The sequence below is a fragment of the Nyctereutes procyonoides genome, unplaced genomic scaffold (genome assembly GCF_905146905.1).
Source record: "Nyctereutes procyonoides isolate TBG_1078 unplaced genomic scaffold, NYPRO_anot_genome, whole genome shotgun sequence".
Lineage (NCBI taxonomy): Eukaryota > Metazoa > Chordata > Mammalia > Carnivora > Canidae > Nyctereutes > Nyctereutes procyonoides.
In genome coordinates this window covers 11940478-11957869 of record NW_026575160.1, presented here as the reverse complement: position 1 = coordinate 11957869, position 17392 = coordinate 11940478, and the positions used below count along the sequence as shown (strand labels likewise).

The 17392-nt window shown below is 33.2% G+C and overlaps 1 protein-coding gene across 12 annotated transcripts in view; it reads right to left on the bottom strand.

The window, feature by feature from the left end:
* Nucleotides 1–17392, bottom strand: part of PALS2 (protein associated with LIN7 2, MAGUK p55 family member) — a 197961-nt gene that overhangs the window by 20266 nt on the left and 160303 nt on the right. For 10 of the 12 annotated variants that reach the window (XM_055314735.1, XM_055314737.1, XM_055314739.1 and 7 more), the window contains 5 exons: nt 10548–10589; nt 8973–9104; nt 7079–7178; nt 6676–6744; nt 4925–5086 (listed from right to left, as the gene is read on the bottom strand). In XM_055314735.1, the coding sequence (XP_055170710.1) occupies nt 4925–5086; nt 6676–6744; nt 7079–7178; nt 8973–9104; nt 10548–10589 (505 nt within the window). The remainder of the gene's footprint in view (nt 1–4924; nt 5087–6675; nt 6745–7078; nt 7179–8972; nt 9105–10547; nt 10590–17392) is intronic. The other 2 variants (XM_055314744.1, XM_055314743.1) reach the window with 2 other exon arrangements.

Here is a 17392-nt window from a genome sequence, read left to right as displayed (position 1 = left end):
GACCTCTATAGAAGACTCCACCCAATGACAGAATACATATCCTTCCTAAGTATACCTGGAACATTCTCCAAAATGGATCTTATCTGAGGTTATAAAGCAAGTCCCAGAGAATTTAATAAGAGTAAATTCATATAATGTTCCCTGACCACAATGGAATGAATTAGAAATCAGTAACAGAAGAAATCTGGGAAATTAAAAAAAATATGAGGAAATTGAACAATACGCTCCTAAACAACCAATGGGTCAAATAGAAATCATAAATGTAATTAGAAAAATATTTTGAGATGAATGAAAACAAAAACCACAATACAAAAACTTATGAGATGCAGCTGAAGCAGTTGCTTCTAAGGAAATTTACAACTGCAAATGCCTATTAAAAATGAAGATTTCAATCCAATAATTTAACATTCTACCCAAAGAAAATGGAAAAATAGCAAACATAACCCAAAACAAAAAGGAAATAGGACTATCACAGAAATTAATGAAATGGAGAATAGAAAACCAATACAGAAAATCAAAAAAAGCAAATGTTAGTTTTTTAAAGAACACCAAAATTGACAGACCTTTAAAAGGTAAACTGACCAAGAAAAGAAGAGCAAGGACTCAAATTACTAAAATCAGAAATAAAAGAGGGGATATTACCATAGGTGCTGCAGAAATTCTGAAACTCATTAAAAAGAAACAGAAAACCCCAGCAGACTTATAACAAGATTGAATCAGTAATCAAAACCTCCTACAAAAACGGTCCTGGGATTGGATGCTTTCAAGGGTAAACTATGAAACATTTAAAGAAGACTAAACCATCTATCCTTTACAAACTCCTCCAAAAAAACATAAGTGAAAAGAATACCTCCCAATTCAATCTATGAGTCTAGTACTATCACTATTATCAACATTAGCTAAAATAAGAAATGAAACCTATGGACTAGTGTCTCTTATCTACAGCTGCACAAATATTCAACAAATATTAGCACATTGATTCTAGAAGCATATCAAAAGGTTCATACACCATAACTAAATGGGATTTACCACAGGAACACAATTATTGTAAAAGAATAAAAAAATCATGTTATTGTCTCAATAAAGAAAAAATATTTGGCAAAATCCAGTACCTTCTCAGGATAAAAAGTCAATGAACTAGGAATAGAAGAGAATTTCTCCAACCTGATGGAAGATTATCTACAAAAACTCCACAGCTAACATCATGCTTAGTGATAAAAGACTGAATAAGTTATCTAACACCATGAACAAGACAAGGATGTCCACTTTTGTCACTTCTATTCCATGCTGCACTGGAGGTTCTAATCAGGGCAATTAGATAATAAAAAGAAATAAATGGAACCCAGTTTAAAGGAATAAGGAAAACTATCTCTATTTGTACATAGTATGATCTTATATATAAAAAATCTGAGAAATTTGCAAAAAAAATTACAACAAATAAATTCAGCAAGGTTATACATTTATAATGAACAATCTGCAAAGGAAATTAGGAAAACATATACTTAGGAATAAATTTGACAAAAAAAAAGCATATGACTTGTACACTGAGAACTACAAATATTACTGAAAGAAATTAAGGAAGAATAAGAATAAAGCGTTAGAGAGTTATGGATGAGAATTGGACCACTTTATCCCCAGAACACTAAAGAGATTTAGGACTTTGAAGCAAGAAGCTGAAAACTGGAGGTGGGGGTGTAATTATGGATATGGAGCAGGTTAATCCATATCTTCTCTCTCCATCTTGTTAGAGAACAGTATCAGCAGGAGGGATATCTGAAAACTCTTCTCTGGAAAATTTAACAGCTCCCCTCAAAAAAATATATATATACTTTAAAGATTTTATTTATTCATGAGAGAAGCAGAGAGAAGGAGGCAGAGATATAGGCAGAGGGAGAAGCAGGCTCCCTTCAGGGAGCCCAATGCAGGACTCGATCCCAAAATCATGACCTGAGCAAGGCAGACACTCCATCACTGAGCCTTCCAGGTGTGCCCTCAAAAATATCTTATGCCAACTTTTTGGTTCCTTCAACAAAACAGATCTCTCCTTGCCTATCTCATATAATAAAGCTCAGCCAATTACCCAGATCTGTTCAAGTACACAGAGCTTCCAATCAGTTATTACACTTACTTTTAGGTATGAATGTACCGCCAAGGATCAGTACATAAAAGAAAGAAATCCTCTAGCATAAAAGGGAAAATACGTACAAACATACCACAAACAGAAAAAATAACCCAGAGGAAAGTAGAGGTAATTTAGCTATAGACAAAAACCTAAAGAAAGATATACTATGTACTATTCTTAAAGATACATTAAGATATAGCCCCCACAAATAACAATGCTGTGGAAAAAACAACCAATAAACAGAAAATCCTAAAATGAAAAATAGGATTACTCATGATAAAACAACAATGGAATAGAAAATGAAAAACTCAAGGTAATTGTTTAGAGAGTAGGATAAAAAAAAAAAGGGATAGACAACATGATTTGAAAAAGAGAGACAGAGAGAGACATTGAGAAGCTGAATCCAGGATGTTTAACATCCGGCTAACAGATTCTACAAAAAGTGAACAGAGAGAACATGGAGAAATCATCCAAGAAGTAACAATTTCTCAGAATTGAGGGACATGAGACTCTAGTCTGAAGAGTCCACTAGTCATCAGCACAATGAATTAAAAAAAGATGTACACAAAGGAATACCATTATTAAATTTTAAAATATTGAAAAACAACAAAGTGAAACAAACAAAAGACCTTGAATGTCTGTGCAAAAAAAATAAGGTCATGTATGAAAGAACAAGGATTACAAAGGCAGTGGCATCAAAAAAACTGGATTCATGAGTAACATCTTTTGAGTTTTACAATCTCGAATTTCTATTCTTGGTTAAGCAATCAATCAAATATAGGACAGAAAATATACATCTTCAAATACAAAGATAAAGAAATTATACCTCATACACCATTTCTTAAAGGTTACAAAAGGATATGTCCCAGCAAAATAAGGCTACTGTGAACCCAGGGGAGCAACAAAAGGAAACACTCCCATGTCAACAGCAGCACAGACAGAACAGAGAGCATCTCATCTTCGTTGAAGCAGGAAGGTCTATGGTTCTTGAGACAGAGGTCTCCAAGAAAACAAACATGACTTACTGGATGAGAGTTTGGTTTAAAAAAAAATTACACACATACACACATAAAATCAAGGAAAGACAGGAAGAAAAAAGGAACTCCAGCAATTGCTGAATGGAAGGAAGGAGAGGGAGAAGCTGTTTAAGAAAGTAAAATTCAATGAACTGAAACCAGACTTATTTTTATATTGGGAAGTGAGTCAGTGGGAAAAGATAAAGCTTATATTGGATAAAGCAAGAAATTGCAGAATGAGGACATTATTAAGAAATATGAAAGACTACCAAATAAATAGCAACAAACATGAAAAGCAACTCTTTCTGGTAAGTAGGCCAAAGCAACACAGGCAGTTAATTTTTCTATTTACATAACTTTAAGAACTACTTGATTAAAATACTGTACACGTATTAAGTTGATAAAATGAGAAACAAAATACTTTAAAATACTTAAAATACTTAGGTCATAGAGAGGTTTTTATTTTCTTAACTATTTAACCAGTATTTGTCTGAATTTAGTGACTTGCAGTGCCTACAATGGAATCCAAGGCCTTACCATGAAGAGATTACAAATAACACATGGTTATTACTCCTCCAACCAAACCCTAAGAATTTTAGCAATAAGATTACTCACTGAAAATAAAACCTTGAAATACCAGATGAAAGCAGAGAAACATTAAAATTCACCTAAAAGAGATGGAGTGACATTAGGCTAAGAATTAATTCAGAATGGCTTAATGGCATTACTATACCTAAAGAAATAGGTATATTAATTAAAAAGGGGCTCGGTCAGCAATAGAAGAAACACAGAAAGGGGAGTTATAAGGGCAACGCTGGCTTGTCTCCTGCATTGTTCAGGGGAGAAAGCATGTAAATTCCCATATGCAAAGGCCCATACGTTTACAAAATAAAGACAAATGTGCTTTAGGCTTCATAACAAGTTTATGACATCATCTAACTTCTTGATGTGATCTATTCTTATCAGGTATACTTCTGACATTACTGCTTAATTTTCCACATAAATATGCAAATATGGAAAGAATGTAAAGATCATAAAATGAATGTTTAGTTCACTTAATAGTTAGGCTTCCCATCCCTATTATTTTTATTTTATGTCAACCTTTGTGACCTTAATTAATGCTTCAGGAAGATGAATCACTGTTGATGTGCTATCAAAAATCAGGTTTATGATCTTGTAGGACAGAGCTACAAGGGAGAATGCACAAAATTCACAAAGGGATGGCCACATTGGGGGGGGGGGCGGTCTGAGGATTCAGCAGGTTTCCCTCTTTTGGCTAAAATGGGTTAAAAAATATAACTTTTCACATAAACATCAGTTGTACAAAATACAAAGTTAATAATGATTCTGCTAAAACTCCTAATACTTGCATTTAACTACCATTTCTGGATTAAAAAGTTTGGAGAAGCAACTCCCACTGGGCAACAAGCTGACAGGACTTAACTATTAACTATTTCAAGAAAGCTGTAGAGTCACTGAGTTTTTTAGGATCTTCTACTTGTTTATTTTCACTGGCATATTCAAAAATTCTTCGGGAGGGCAGCCCCAGTGGCGCAGCGGTTTAGCGCCGCCTGCGGCCAGGAGCATGATAGTGGAGACCCGGGATCAAGTCCCATGTCAGGCTCGCTGCACGGAGCCCACTTCTCCCTCTGCCTGTGTCTCTGCCTCTCTCTCTCTGTTTCTATGAATAAAAAAAAAAATAAATAAAAAAAACCCTTCGGGAATAAAAATAATAATCTGTCCTACCCTACTCTTTGACTTCAATTAAACAGCAAAGAAAACTTACATGGCACTGTAGTTCCAAATCTAGTGGGATTCAACACTATGAACCTGTTTTTCAAGCTTCTTCGTCCCACACCTTGAGCGCCTATCAATACTAATGTCTTTCTCTGGAAGGGAGGCATTTTGGCTACCTCCTCATATATCTGGATTTCATGACGATCAAATTCTAAATATAAAAGGAAATGGAAAATCATCATATTCAGTTATCTTTCAGATGGATGAAAAACTTCTGCAATTCTGTTCAATAAGGGCTTAGTTGTTGGATAGGTAAATATCACTTGAATTATACTCACTAGAGATTTGTTTTCATAAATTCATTTTTAAAATAGTTTTAAAAATCATTTTTATATTGGTAAAGTACAATAAACTATTTTATATCTTGATTTAAACATCTGTTTCCATCTATTTGCTCTCAAAAATTTGTCTAAGCTAGAAAATACCTGTGCTTTACCTTCATCACATATTCTATCCACTTAAACCTTATCAATTCATCACTAGAAATAATTCCTTTAATATATATAATCAAATTACAAATTAGCTTATGTAATTTGTTCAGCCAACTAGTGTATATCAGATATAAAAAAGATGGCAGTACACCTAGTGTGACTGCTTCAGTAAGTCCCATAGAATGAGTATGCCCATCCAATAGTATAAATGAATAAATACTGCATGCTGAGTTAGCAAATACCAGTTTGATTAAATAAATGTATTTGAACATGCTGACAACTAAATTTTAAGATTCTGAATTTATATTTAAAATGTTGGAGCCAAACTATTTTGTCAAAACACATTCCAAAATTAAATCTTAGTGAGCAAGCTTTCTATTTTGCAAGAAAGCTGTAAAGTATATATATCCTTCATATATAATTCATATATAATGAATAATAAGGCCAAAGTGGGTTTGAAATAGTATATTACCTGTTATTAGTTATAACTCTCAATCTGCAGTAATAACACTTCCTCCTTAGGTGATTATCTTAATAGTAACTCTTTCTTTGCATAATTTCTCCACAGATTACAACAACATTAAGGGAAAGTCTATTTTCCCCTTATTTTATTATTTCCGTTATAGTGTGCTAGTTTTATTACAAGTGTAGAGGCAGCTCTGAAGTCTATAAAGTATTTTAAAATTGTCAATTCCTTTCAGAAGGCTTTCTCATTCAAAGAGCTGCATTTTGTGCCTGTCAGCCTCTAGAACTGAAAAGAATAACTATGGTAGTTGTCATATTTACCTTTTTTTTAGTCTAAAAGATTTAAGAGAGAATCCTACTAGATCAGATTAAGATTTGTTTGGTCCAGTGTTATTTTCCCAAAACTATCATGGACAATGTTAAGGCAAGATATAGCTGCTCTTAATCATCTCTTTTAGTATCTTCATCAAGGCATTTCTTTAGAAATGATATAAAAATTACCATTCAAGGTTCTATGAAATAAATAGTATTAATACTGTTCCTTCATTAATACAAGCATAAATCCTAACCAATTCATTTTATTGTAAACTATACCTAAAAAAAAAACCCAAAACAAAACAAAAAAACCCACAAACCACTCTGGTGACAGTACAAGTATATACAGTATCAAGATTTAAACAATGTCTTCATATTATATTGTACCGTGTTTTCAAGTGACATCCCCTTTCAGTTGGGTATTAATCTGAATTACTTTCATTTAAAATTATATATTCAGAGTTTATGCCACATTAATTAATGATTAAAGCTATCTCACTTGGACTTTCCAAAGGGATTTAAAACATACCTGCATTTCTGGTTGTGAGATACATCATCTTTTTCTTTTTTTTGCTACTTATGGTTCCACAAAAAGGTCCTGAAGGGTTACAAGACAAATATAACTTAAAACAGTATGTCAGAATATAATAAAACTGCCCTGTGGTATTCTATAGGGGTGGGAGAATTACCTTTCTAGTGTTGTGTCCTACAGAGCAGAAGGGGGCAGAAGTGAGTTGAGCCACTGATTTTGATAACTATACCAGCAGGTGGCAGAGAGGGATCAAAAAGTTTACTTTTGAGAGAGATACAACAAAGTAGATGGGATGGATTAGATACATTTTAAATAAATTTATTTGCTGATTCAGATGAAAAGAGGAAAAGAAAGGTGATCACAAAGGACTACTTGTTACACACTGTTTTGAGCTCATCACCTGAATTGTCCCAGTCTCTTCTAACAAATGCCTTTCTCTTCTCTTCCAGGAACTGGCTTGGAATGAGACCAGCGCTTCCTCCCTCTTTTACATGGCTAGCCTAGAATCAAATTAATGAATTGTATATCTCAGTGACCAAACCTTGAGACCATATTCTAATAAGTAGGACAAGTAATAGTAAAAATATACTGCATTTGCTCTTCAAAACTGACCCTGAGATTTAAATCCATGGCATTGTCAGTTAACGATACTTAAACATTTTAGTGCTAAGGAATCAACTGGCACCTGCTCAATCTGCCATTTGGTGTCGAAATTCTGGGACCAAAATGCAAAAGTTTAAAGGAAGGATCTTTACATTACTACAACTTTTTATTTATAATGCTAAATTAGTCAGCAAATGAAAAGGAATAATAATTTTTATGTGTTAAAAGGACGTTTCATTAGCACCATTAGTAAGGTATTTACTGTCAACCTTAGGCCTACTAGAGAGACAGAATCTGAATATCCTAAGTTTAAAATAGGTAAAATTACATCTACTGTCAAGAAACTGAATTTTGAAATCCAAAAATGTGCTGTTTTAAAATAGTGGCTAAAGAACTGGCTACTAATGGCTTATATTCCACAAAGTTAGGGTCTTTTATCTTTACAACTTGCATTGAAAAATCTGGTATCATTTTTAGCCATTAGAATCCTAAAAAACAGAATTAAAGTAACAGATCACTAAATGCAGGAAAAGACTGAAATAATGGTGATAGGATGAAAAACAGAACTAAGAGATAACATTCACAGAAAGGAGTAAAAGAGAAAAATTTCCTGGAAAAGTTGAATAAAGGAAACAGCCACAGAAAAAGTTTTTTGATGAGAGTTCTAAGAAATTCAGTGGAAACCTCTAGAGATCATGGATTCTGTTTAATTTACCTATTTTTTAGTTCTCTCACTGCAAAATGCACTTGTACATAATAATATCTTAATTTAAATTTAAGGACACATTAGTGGGATTGTTCTCATTCTTGTCATTCATTCCTCCTTAGAAGTCAATATAACTTTACAGAGCTAACGTGAGTTACTAATACTTCCATTTAATTTAGAGTTAGGGCTGGGTTCTGGGTCCTTTCTTCTTACACCTTGCTTTTAAATGAGAATCTCACTTGTTCTGACAGTTTAAGGGATTTTAGACTTTGTCAGTTTCTCTAGCTCTGAATACTGTGGGTATTAGCCAGTGTAAACAATTACAAAAACAGATTTAATTCTGCTGTTAGAGATTCCTGAAAGCTGTACTATGGGGAAAGTAAACAAAACATGATTGCAGAGATCTTTAGAAAATGAAGTGGAGGAAAATACAGTGATAACATATATTCCTTTCCATATACACAGATTTCAATCCAAGACCAACTAACACTAATCATAAAGCAAACCTTCATTTCTCAGTAACTGAGAAGAGGTGGGGAAACAGACGTAAGAGCCTAATAAAGTATTTTTTATTTGCCATGAATGTATATAGAGGGAGACAATATAGAGACACTACTATACACATAATAAAAGACTTCTAGATTAAACAAACAACGAACACTGAGAAGGGATGACCCCAAGTGCATTGTTCTTGCCCAATGCCATATTTGACCGCAATCACTCATGTGAAGAACCAACTGTTCTAATCCCTAAACCAACAGAATACCTCCATAGGCTAGTTAATTCTGCATTAACAGTTACTCACAAATTCCCTCTCAATTTGCTCTTCTGTCCACAAAATTAGCAGCCATGAAGCAGGAGCTGTTCATGCAGGAAAAATGATTTAAACAAATGCTAATACCTTCTTTCTGAGTATTCAGATATTGGCCAGATCTAAGATTGAAAATAAAAAAGCAGCTGAGGAAATTATGAGAAGCATACTAACCTGCCACCAGTTTGGATCTTCTCTGTTTACAATTTGAAGAATTTCTCCTTTTGAAAACTTCAATCCTGCTTCTTTGCAGGGTATCAGGTTATCATTGTATGGATTATAATCAAAATGACATTTCACAAACACCTAAAACACACAGCACAATTTAAAGTAGTAGAGATGTATCAGTTGTCACTAGATTTTTGAAATCTTTTTCAAATCACTATTATTTAATTGTAATTGACAATTTACTTAGTAAGGAACTTATTCTACTCAAATAAAAATCAATGATTAGACATTAATAATTTGGCATTAGAAAAGAAGATATAAATATTAGTACAATTAAAATTTTGTTTCCTTTTTAATGTCTAATCTTAAATCAACAATCATTTTACTCTACCATTCTGACACTTTCTCCAAATCTTTTCACGATTTTCCAACTAACGTTGTGTAATATCTATGCAATTAAATGCCTCTTTCTGATTAACCCCCAGAAACAATATATGCAGCTGATTTAAGGCATATATTTCAGATATAATAGGACTTTTTTTTTTTTTTTTTTTTAACTTTTTGAAAGAGCCCTAAGACCAAAATTTAACAATGAAAGTTCATGTTGAGGTCAGACCTGAAATATATTTAGTAACTTAAAAAAAATTAAAAACCCAAATTTCATCACTAGTAATATATTTTTTATGATCACACAGATTCACGGTGGCCAAAGCTAGTGTGGTAAATACTTTTTTGAAATCATCCTGCTCTGACTTAAATAATTAGCATTAAATTAATTTTAAGAAAAACACTGAAAAGGCCTTGGAACTAATTCTCAATTTAAATTCACTAAACTATACAAATTTCTTTTAAATACGTTTTAATAATAAAAGTATGCCAGTTACCACTATTAGCTCCAATAACTGGAATATTTTGCTATTTCACTTTAAATTCTAATAAGTTACGCATTTTCAGTATTTGATGGCAAGTTCAGATTACTTCCTTAAAGCTTTTTCATGCATATTTATAAGAATTCAAATTTTATCTACTGAAGAATTAACTTGGCATTAATCAGCAGGTAAACAAATTTTAACAAGCAGAAGAGCACAAAATTAGTCAAAATAACATTGTTATTATATTTCTGTAAATGTAACGAAACAATATACTCAAGTAACACAAGCAGATACATTATATTATTAGTGTGGTACAATGTAATGTGATGGATGCATATTAAGACAATTTTAAAGTAACTAAGTTTGGGAACATGTGACAGAATTTTAGTTATTTACAATTAGATGATTGTGGTAGAAAGCATTCAGAAAATTTTCAGTAACTTTGGAAAGACTAATTATTTTAAAAATCAGTAAGCTAATAATTTTTTTGATATACAATTTTAGATATATCTAAAAAGCAAGCATACAAGCAATATTAAGGTTGCTAAAACGTGACAACTGGCTAACTGGACAATAGCATGCAGCTCAATGTTTTGGCAATGGAAAAAAAAAAACCCAAATTATTAAGTTTATTTAATCAAGGTAAATTTAGTTGGCTGATAAGACAGAAAAACGGAATACCAGAGAATGTCCTGGAATGACATCATACCTGACGGACGTGTGCTGGATGCCTCTCCATATTGATGCAACTCTAAAAATATATTTTTCATTGCATAAATAAAGCCAGACTTTTAAACTGACAATAAATTAACAAAATATAAACAAACTACTGGCCCATTTTGTTACTTCACTCATTTGGTAAAGTAACTACTCCCCTCATTAATCGTCCATAGGGTATAACACCTGAAAATTATAAATAATAGAAGCAAAAAGGTAGAGGTGTTTGAGATGAGGCAGAGAAAAAGGATGGGTATGCAAAATTGTAAAAATACTTGAAACTCCTTACTACTCAAGAAAGCTGCATCAAATGAATAGTAAGAGCATCCTGTCATCTAACTAGGAATGTGTTTATCATTCTTATCTGTGGGACAACATACATTTTGTAACCATAAGTTCTGATTTTCTGAGATAGTCTAAATTTCAAATATTTATTCCCTTACTCCCATTAAATTATTCTGGAAATGTCATTATTTGTGGAATACACCTCTCAAATGTAAAGGATTTCTAGAGGAACAGTTCTTATTATTTCATTTATTAAACTAATTTTAGAACATTATTCTCATACTTGAAAACTCAGATTAGCCTGGTTTTACTTTGACTTTTAAAAATCTGTCGGAAAAAAATAAAATAAATAAAGTATAAAATAAAATAAAATATAAAATAAAGTACAAAATAAAATAAAATAAAATCTGTCTGGAAAATAAATTAACACAACCTTTGCTCTCAAGATTTTATAATGACCTTAAAACCATTAGAGATTTGACCAGATTTAGTATAATTATATTCTATCAAGTATATTGTAAAGTGTTTTACTAATAGACTATGGATGTTAACGGTTCATTCATTATTAAGAAGTTACTAAACACAATTTACTAAAATTTTTCAATCTTATATTCTTATCACTAAAGAAAAAACTGACCAACCAATAATCTAAAGTAGACTGAACAGAGAATGGGAAGTACAAATGGCTTTTTAAAAAAATTTTTTTAAGATTTTATTTATTTATTTATGAGAGACATGGGGTCGGGGGGGAGAGAGAGAGAAAGAGGCAGAGACGTAGGTAGAGGGAGGAGCAGGCTCCATGTAGGGAGCCCGATGTGGGACTCGATCCCGGGACTCCAAGATCATGCCCCGGGCCAAAGGCAGGCACTAAACCACTGAGCCACTGAGAGATCACCACAAATGACTTTTAAACACAAAAGGTAGGGGATCCCTGGGTGGCGCAGCAGTTTGGCGCCTGCCTTTGGCCCAGGGCGCGATCCTAGAGACCCGGGATCGAATCCCACGTCAGGCTCCTGGTGCATGGAGCCTGCTTCTCCCTCTGCCTGTGTCTCTGCCTCTCTCTCTCTCTCTCTCTCTCTGTGTGTGACTATCATAAATAAATAAAAATTAAAAAAAATTAAAAAAAAACACAAAAGGTATTCAACATGACTCAGAATAGAAATATAAATTAAAACCATATGATGATATCTTCTTCCTGTCAGATTAGCAGAAATCCAAATATCTGATAACATTCTATAGATAGGACTATGGGCCAATAAGTTTTTTTCTAATAGGTTGGTGGAGGATCTGGTTCAGTCCCCTTGGGAGAACAATTTGACAATAGCTATCAAAATTACAAATGCAAAAATCTCACCTAGTAATCCACCTCTGGTAGTGTATTAAATAGCAATGTTACTCAGACATATGCAAAATGACTTATGTACAAGAGTATTAACTACTAAAGTGTTCCTGGTAGAAAAGGATTGGATGCAACCTAATTGTTCAATAATACAGAATTGGTTAAATAAATGATAAATCTATGTGATATAATACTATGCAGCTATTAAAAAGGATGGGGAGGCGGTGATGTGTGTCAAGAGGCAGTCTATGTACCAATAAGGAAAGATCTAAAGATACAGGGTTAAGTGTGGGGGGGGGGGAGTGTATATACTATGTAATCTTTTCATTGAAAAGGAGGTGGAATAGGATTAATATATAATTTTTGCTTACTTGCATATGAATAAAGAAACTTTAGAAAGATAAACTAATAGCATGGTTTCTTATGAGGAATGAGGACTAGGTTTTAGTGGATTAGGAGAGAGATTTCAACTGAATACCTATTTATATTTCTTGAATTTTCAACCACGGGAATGATTCACCTGTTTAAAAATTAAATTTAAAAATTTTATGGTATCTTTAAAATAAGATAAAATGACTCATGCTTCTCACTAAGATGAATAAAGGACCCTCCAACCTAAAACAATTAAAATATTGGACAAAACTTTACAAAACATTTTTTAAAGACATCAGACAATGAAGTCCGTGATCTCTAAAAAATGGAAATAAACAGCATGAACTTTTCAGTTGCCCCTGCTAACTGCACAGAACAAGTTCCCAGGTTGCAACTCAGGAAGGAAGAATCTCGGTAGAGCCTGGTGGTCTCCAAGTTGAGGAGATGAGCTGGGTGACCAGAGAGATCAGGTGGTTGCAGCATACAAAATAGAGTAGTCAGTGAGGAAAAGGTTGCACTCAAGAACTTCAGAGCACTCCCCTCCAGTCTTCAGCAGAATATTGATCAGTGCATGGATATGAGGAAACTATTCAGTAAGGTAAAGAACCAGCATGGTAAGGAGCAATATCATCAGGTCATACACGGTGAGAAAAATTTCTTTTCTCATCAAAGTGAGTAGAAAAATCTCAATTCATGAGGCACTGAGTAGTCAAAAGGATTATGCTCCAAACTTAATCCTGCTCTGATTGCACCTAACAAAGCTTAAAAAGCAAGATCTGAAAGGATCAAACTGCTCCCAGTTAACCTAAGTATCCTAGAACAAAGTTTAAGAATTTTCTGAGTACAAAAGTATCCAGCATTCAACAAGGTAAAATTCATGATGTCTAACAGCCAATCAAAAATAACCAGGTATGCAAATAAGCAGGAAAATATAAAATGCAGAGAAAAATCAATTAAGTGTGATCCAGAAATGATAAACATGATTGAATTAGATAAAAACATTAAAATAGTTATTTTAACTTTACATATTGTTTTTCTTAGTTTTGTTTTTTACATATTGTATTCTTATGTTCAGGAAGCTAGAGGAAGGACTAGCCATGTTATGTAGAAACACGACAGATATAAAAAAGACTCAATTTAGATTTCTGGAGATGAAAACCAAACTATATGAGATGGAAAAAAAAATATTAAAAAACAGGGGGCAGCCTGGGTGGCTCAGCGGTTTAGCGCCGCCTTCAGCCCAGGGTGTGATCCTGGAGACCCGGGATCAAGTCCCATGTTGGGCTCCTTGCATGGAGCCTGCTTCTCCCTCTGCCTGTGTCTGTGCCTCTCATGAATAAATAAATAAAATCTTAAAAAAAAAAAAGATAAAAAAGGGAAGTAAAAAGACTGAAATAAATGAAGAGTATCACTGAGCAATGGGACTTCAAAGAGCTTAATATATGTGGAAGTGATGTCACCAAAGGACAGAAGAAATGGGCAAAGAAAAATAATCTGAAGAGGTAATAGTCAAAATGCTTCCAAATTTGAGGAAAGAAATAGTCTTTTCAACAAATGGAGCTGCTGGAAAACTGGATATCTATATGCAACCCCCACTCACCCATATCTTAAATTATACAAAAATTCATATCCATTTAGTGTACGTCTAGAGATAGATGTAAAGCATAAGACTATACAACTGTTAGGAAAAAATACCAAGAAAAATCTTTATGACCTTAGGTTTATAAAAAAATATTTTACACGGAATATAAGCATTATCTGTAAAAGAAAAACAGAAAAACTGGACTTCATCAAAATTAAGAACTTCTGCTCTTTGTATTACACTGTTAAGAGAATGAAAAGGCAAGCCTTTTCACTGTGAGAAAATCCTTATAAGTCATAATTCTGATAAAAATGCCCAATATTCAAAATAAAGAACTCTGAAAACTAAATTAAAAAACAAACAATAAAAATGGATAAGATTTGAAGACAATCACCAAAACAAACATAAAAAAAAAAATAAACACATGGAAAAGATGCTCAATATTAAATAGTCATAAGGGAAATGAAAATTAGGATCATACTGAGGGCAGCCCCAGTGGCCCAGTGGTTTAGCGCCACCTGCAGCCCAAGGGGTGATTCTGGAGACCTGGGATTGAGTCCCACGTCAGGCTCCCTGCATGTAGCCTGCTTCTCCCTCTGTTTCTCCCTCTGTTTCTCTCTGTCTCTCATGAATAAATAAATAAAATCTTTAAAAAAAAAATCATACTGAGAAACCACTATACAACTACATAGGTGTCTAAATTTATAAGGACTCACCATAACAAATGTTGGTGAAGATGTACAGTAATTGAAACTCTCATAAAATGATGCTGGGAATGTATACTGGTACGACCACTTCTGAAAACAGTTTAGCCACTTCTCTGAAAGTTCAATATATACCTACCATGACCCAATCCTTCAATTCCTAGGTATTCACCCAAGAGACTTACATGTAAATGTCCACAGCATCTTTATTTATACAGCCCCAAATTGGAAACAACAAAAATGTTCAGCAGCCAATTAATGAATAAACTGTGGTATAGCCAAGCAATGGAATACTACTCATCAACAGAAAGGAATCAACTACTAATACACATAAAAAGATGGATGAATCCCAAAAGAATTATGCTGAGTGAAAGACAACAGATTTAAACCCAAAAAACAGCAAAGAAGATTCATGTTGTATGCTTCCATTTATATAAAAATAAGGAAAAATGTAAACTAAACTATAGTGACAGAAAACAGAGCAGTGCTTGCCTGGAATGCAGGGGGAGGTGGGAGGGAGCATGGAGGAAGAACTATAAATGGATACAAAGAAACTCTGGAGTGCTAGATATATATATATATATATATATATATATATATATATCTTGTCTTGATTATGTTGATGGTTTCACTTTAAATATAAACTTTATCTCAAAGATATTTTTTAAGTAAAAATAAAAATTTTAATAGTACTGAAAAAATAAAATATTGCACAGGACTATGCTGGACCTATGCAAATGACAATAATTAGAAGAAAAGAAATTAAATGGATGAAATGGCTATAGAAATAGCTCTACCATGACCCTTATGCTAAATTAGAATGTGGCTGTTAATTTGGGAATATGTTATCTTAACATAACAAGTGCTCCTTACATATCCCCAGTCTCAACACATATTTTCAGGTCCATTTGAATTTGCAATCAGAACAAGTGACAAGGTGGTGAATGCAGTGATCATAGTTGCTACAAAGTTCACTATGACAATAGCAGAGATGATTAAGGATGAATGTTATTTTTCGAAAGATTTTCAAAGTATATGAACTCAGCCTACTCAGTTAAATGCAGCCACACACACATTTTCAATTAGCAGGGAGACTAGATTATATGTTTGCTTAAAAAAGCTTTGAGGGACAATGCACACTCCTATATGGTAAATCTCCATCTGCAGGCCACAAATTTAAGCTTCTGTCAAAAAATTAACTTAAAAAAACTATTACACTAGACTGTTCAGAATTATACTACTGTTCTTAATTTATATCACATTTGAATCATTTGTTCATGCAAAGCCTACTTTTACTTATTCCTTTTAATAATGTGGTAAACAGCCAAAAACTTACACCCAAAACAGAAGCTGGAACCTTAAGTGGTCTTCCTGCTCTCATTTCATTCCATCCCATCACCCTGGCTTCCCCAGCTAAAGTAACCCTTACCTGAATTTTGTGTTCATCAATTCCTTGCTTTCCTTTCATACAGTTTTACCACTGTCCAAATATATACATTCTTTTAAAGTATGCATTTAGTTATTTTAAACATAAAAAAATGTTATCACACTATAGCATATAATCTTTTGGGATTTATATGCTTGTTAATATGTTTCCAGTTGTACATATATACAAACTGCTCTAGGAAATGACTGTTTTGGTATATGTGAACACTCAATTGTGATAATGCTAAACTCCCCCCACCCCACCCATCCTGCAGTTATATGAATTTACACACCACCAGCAGTGTAGATAGAAATTGTACAGTCACAAGCACACTTTTTGCCAACTGAATGTTATAAAATGGTATTTCACAGTGTGATTTTTAATATTGCTTCATAGGTTCACTGATTGTGTCTTTTACTTGATTTGTGTATGTAAAGTGAAACAGGAACACAACTTCATATGCTATCTCTGTTAATAACCAGTTTCATTCACTGAATAGTCTTCTCCCCTTCTCACTAAAAGATATATCATCTTATCAAAGTAGTACATGTGTTAGCTCTCTTTCTGAACTCTCTATTCCATTAGTCATTCTATCTGTTCCTATGCCATTACCATGATGGTATCTTAACTCCTACAGATTAGTAATGCCCCAGTCCCGCTTTTCTACCTCAAAAGTGTTTTTACTACTCATCAAATACTATGAAAAACTTTATTGGAATTTCATTGAATCTAAAAGTCAATTTGAGGAAAATGCACACCTTCACAACATTGTCTTCTTATCCATGAAAATGATATATCTGCTATTTAGATCTTCATTGTAATATGTGTGTGTAGAGGCCTTGAATATTTTTGTTAGATTTATTCCTACACATCAATGTGACATTCCCTGACTTTATTGTAAATGATGTTTGTCTTAGTTACCTATCTTGATGTTTGTTGATGACTTACAAAAATGAAACTGATTTTTGTATATTAATCTTATTTTTAAATATCTTGCTCAACTCTTATTTCTAATACTTTATATTAGAGACATACTTTATGCCTTAGGGGCATTCTATGCAAAAAAATATATATTATTTGAAAATAGTAATTTTTGATTTCTCCTTTCCAAACTTTGCTTCTATAATTT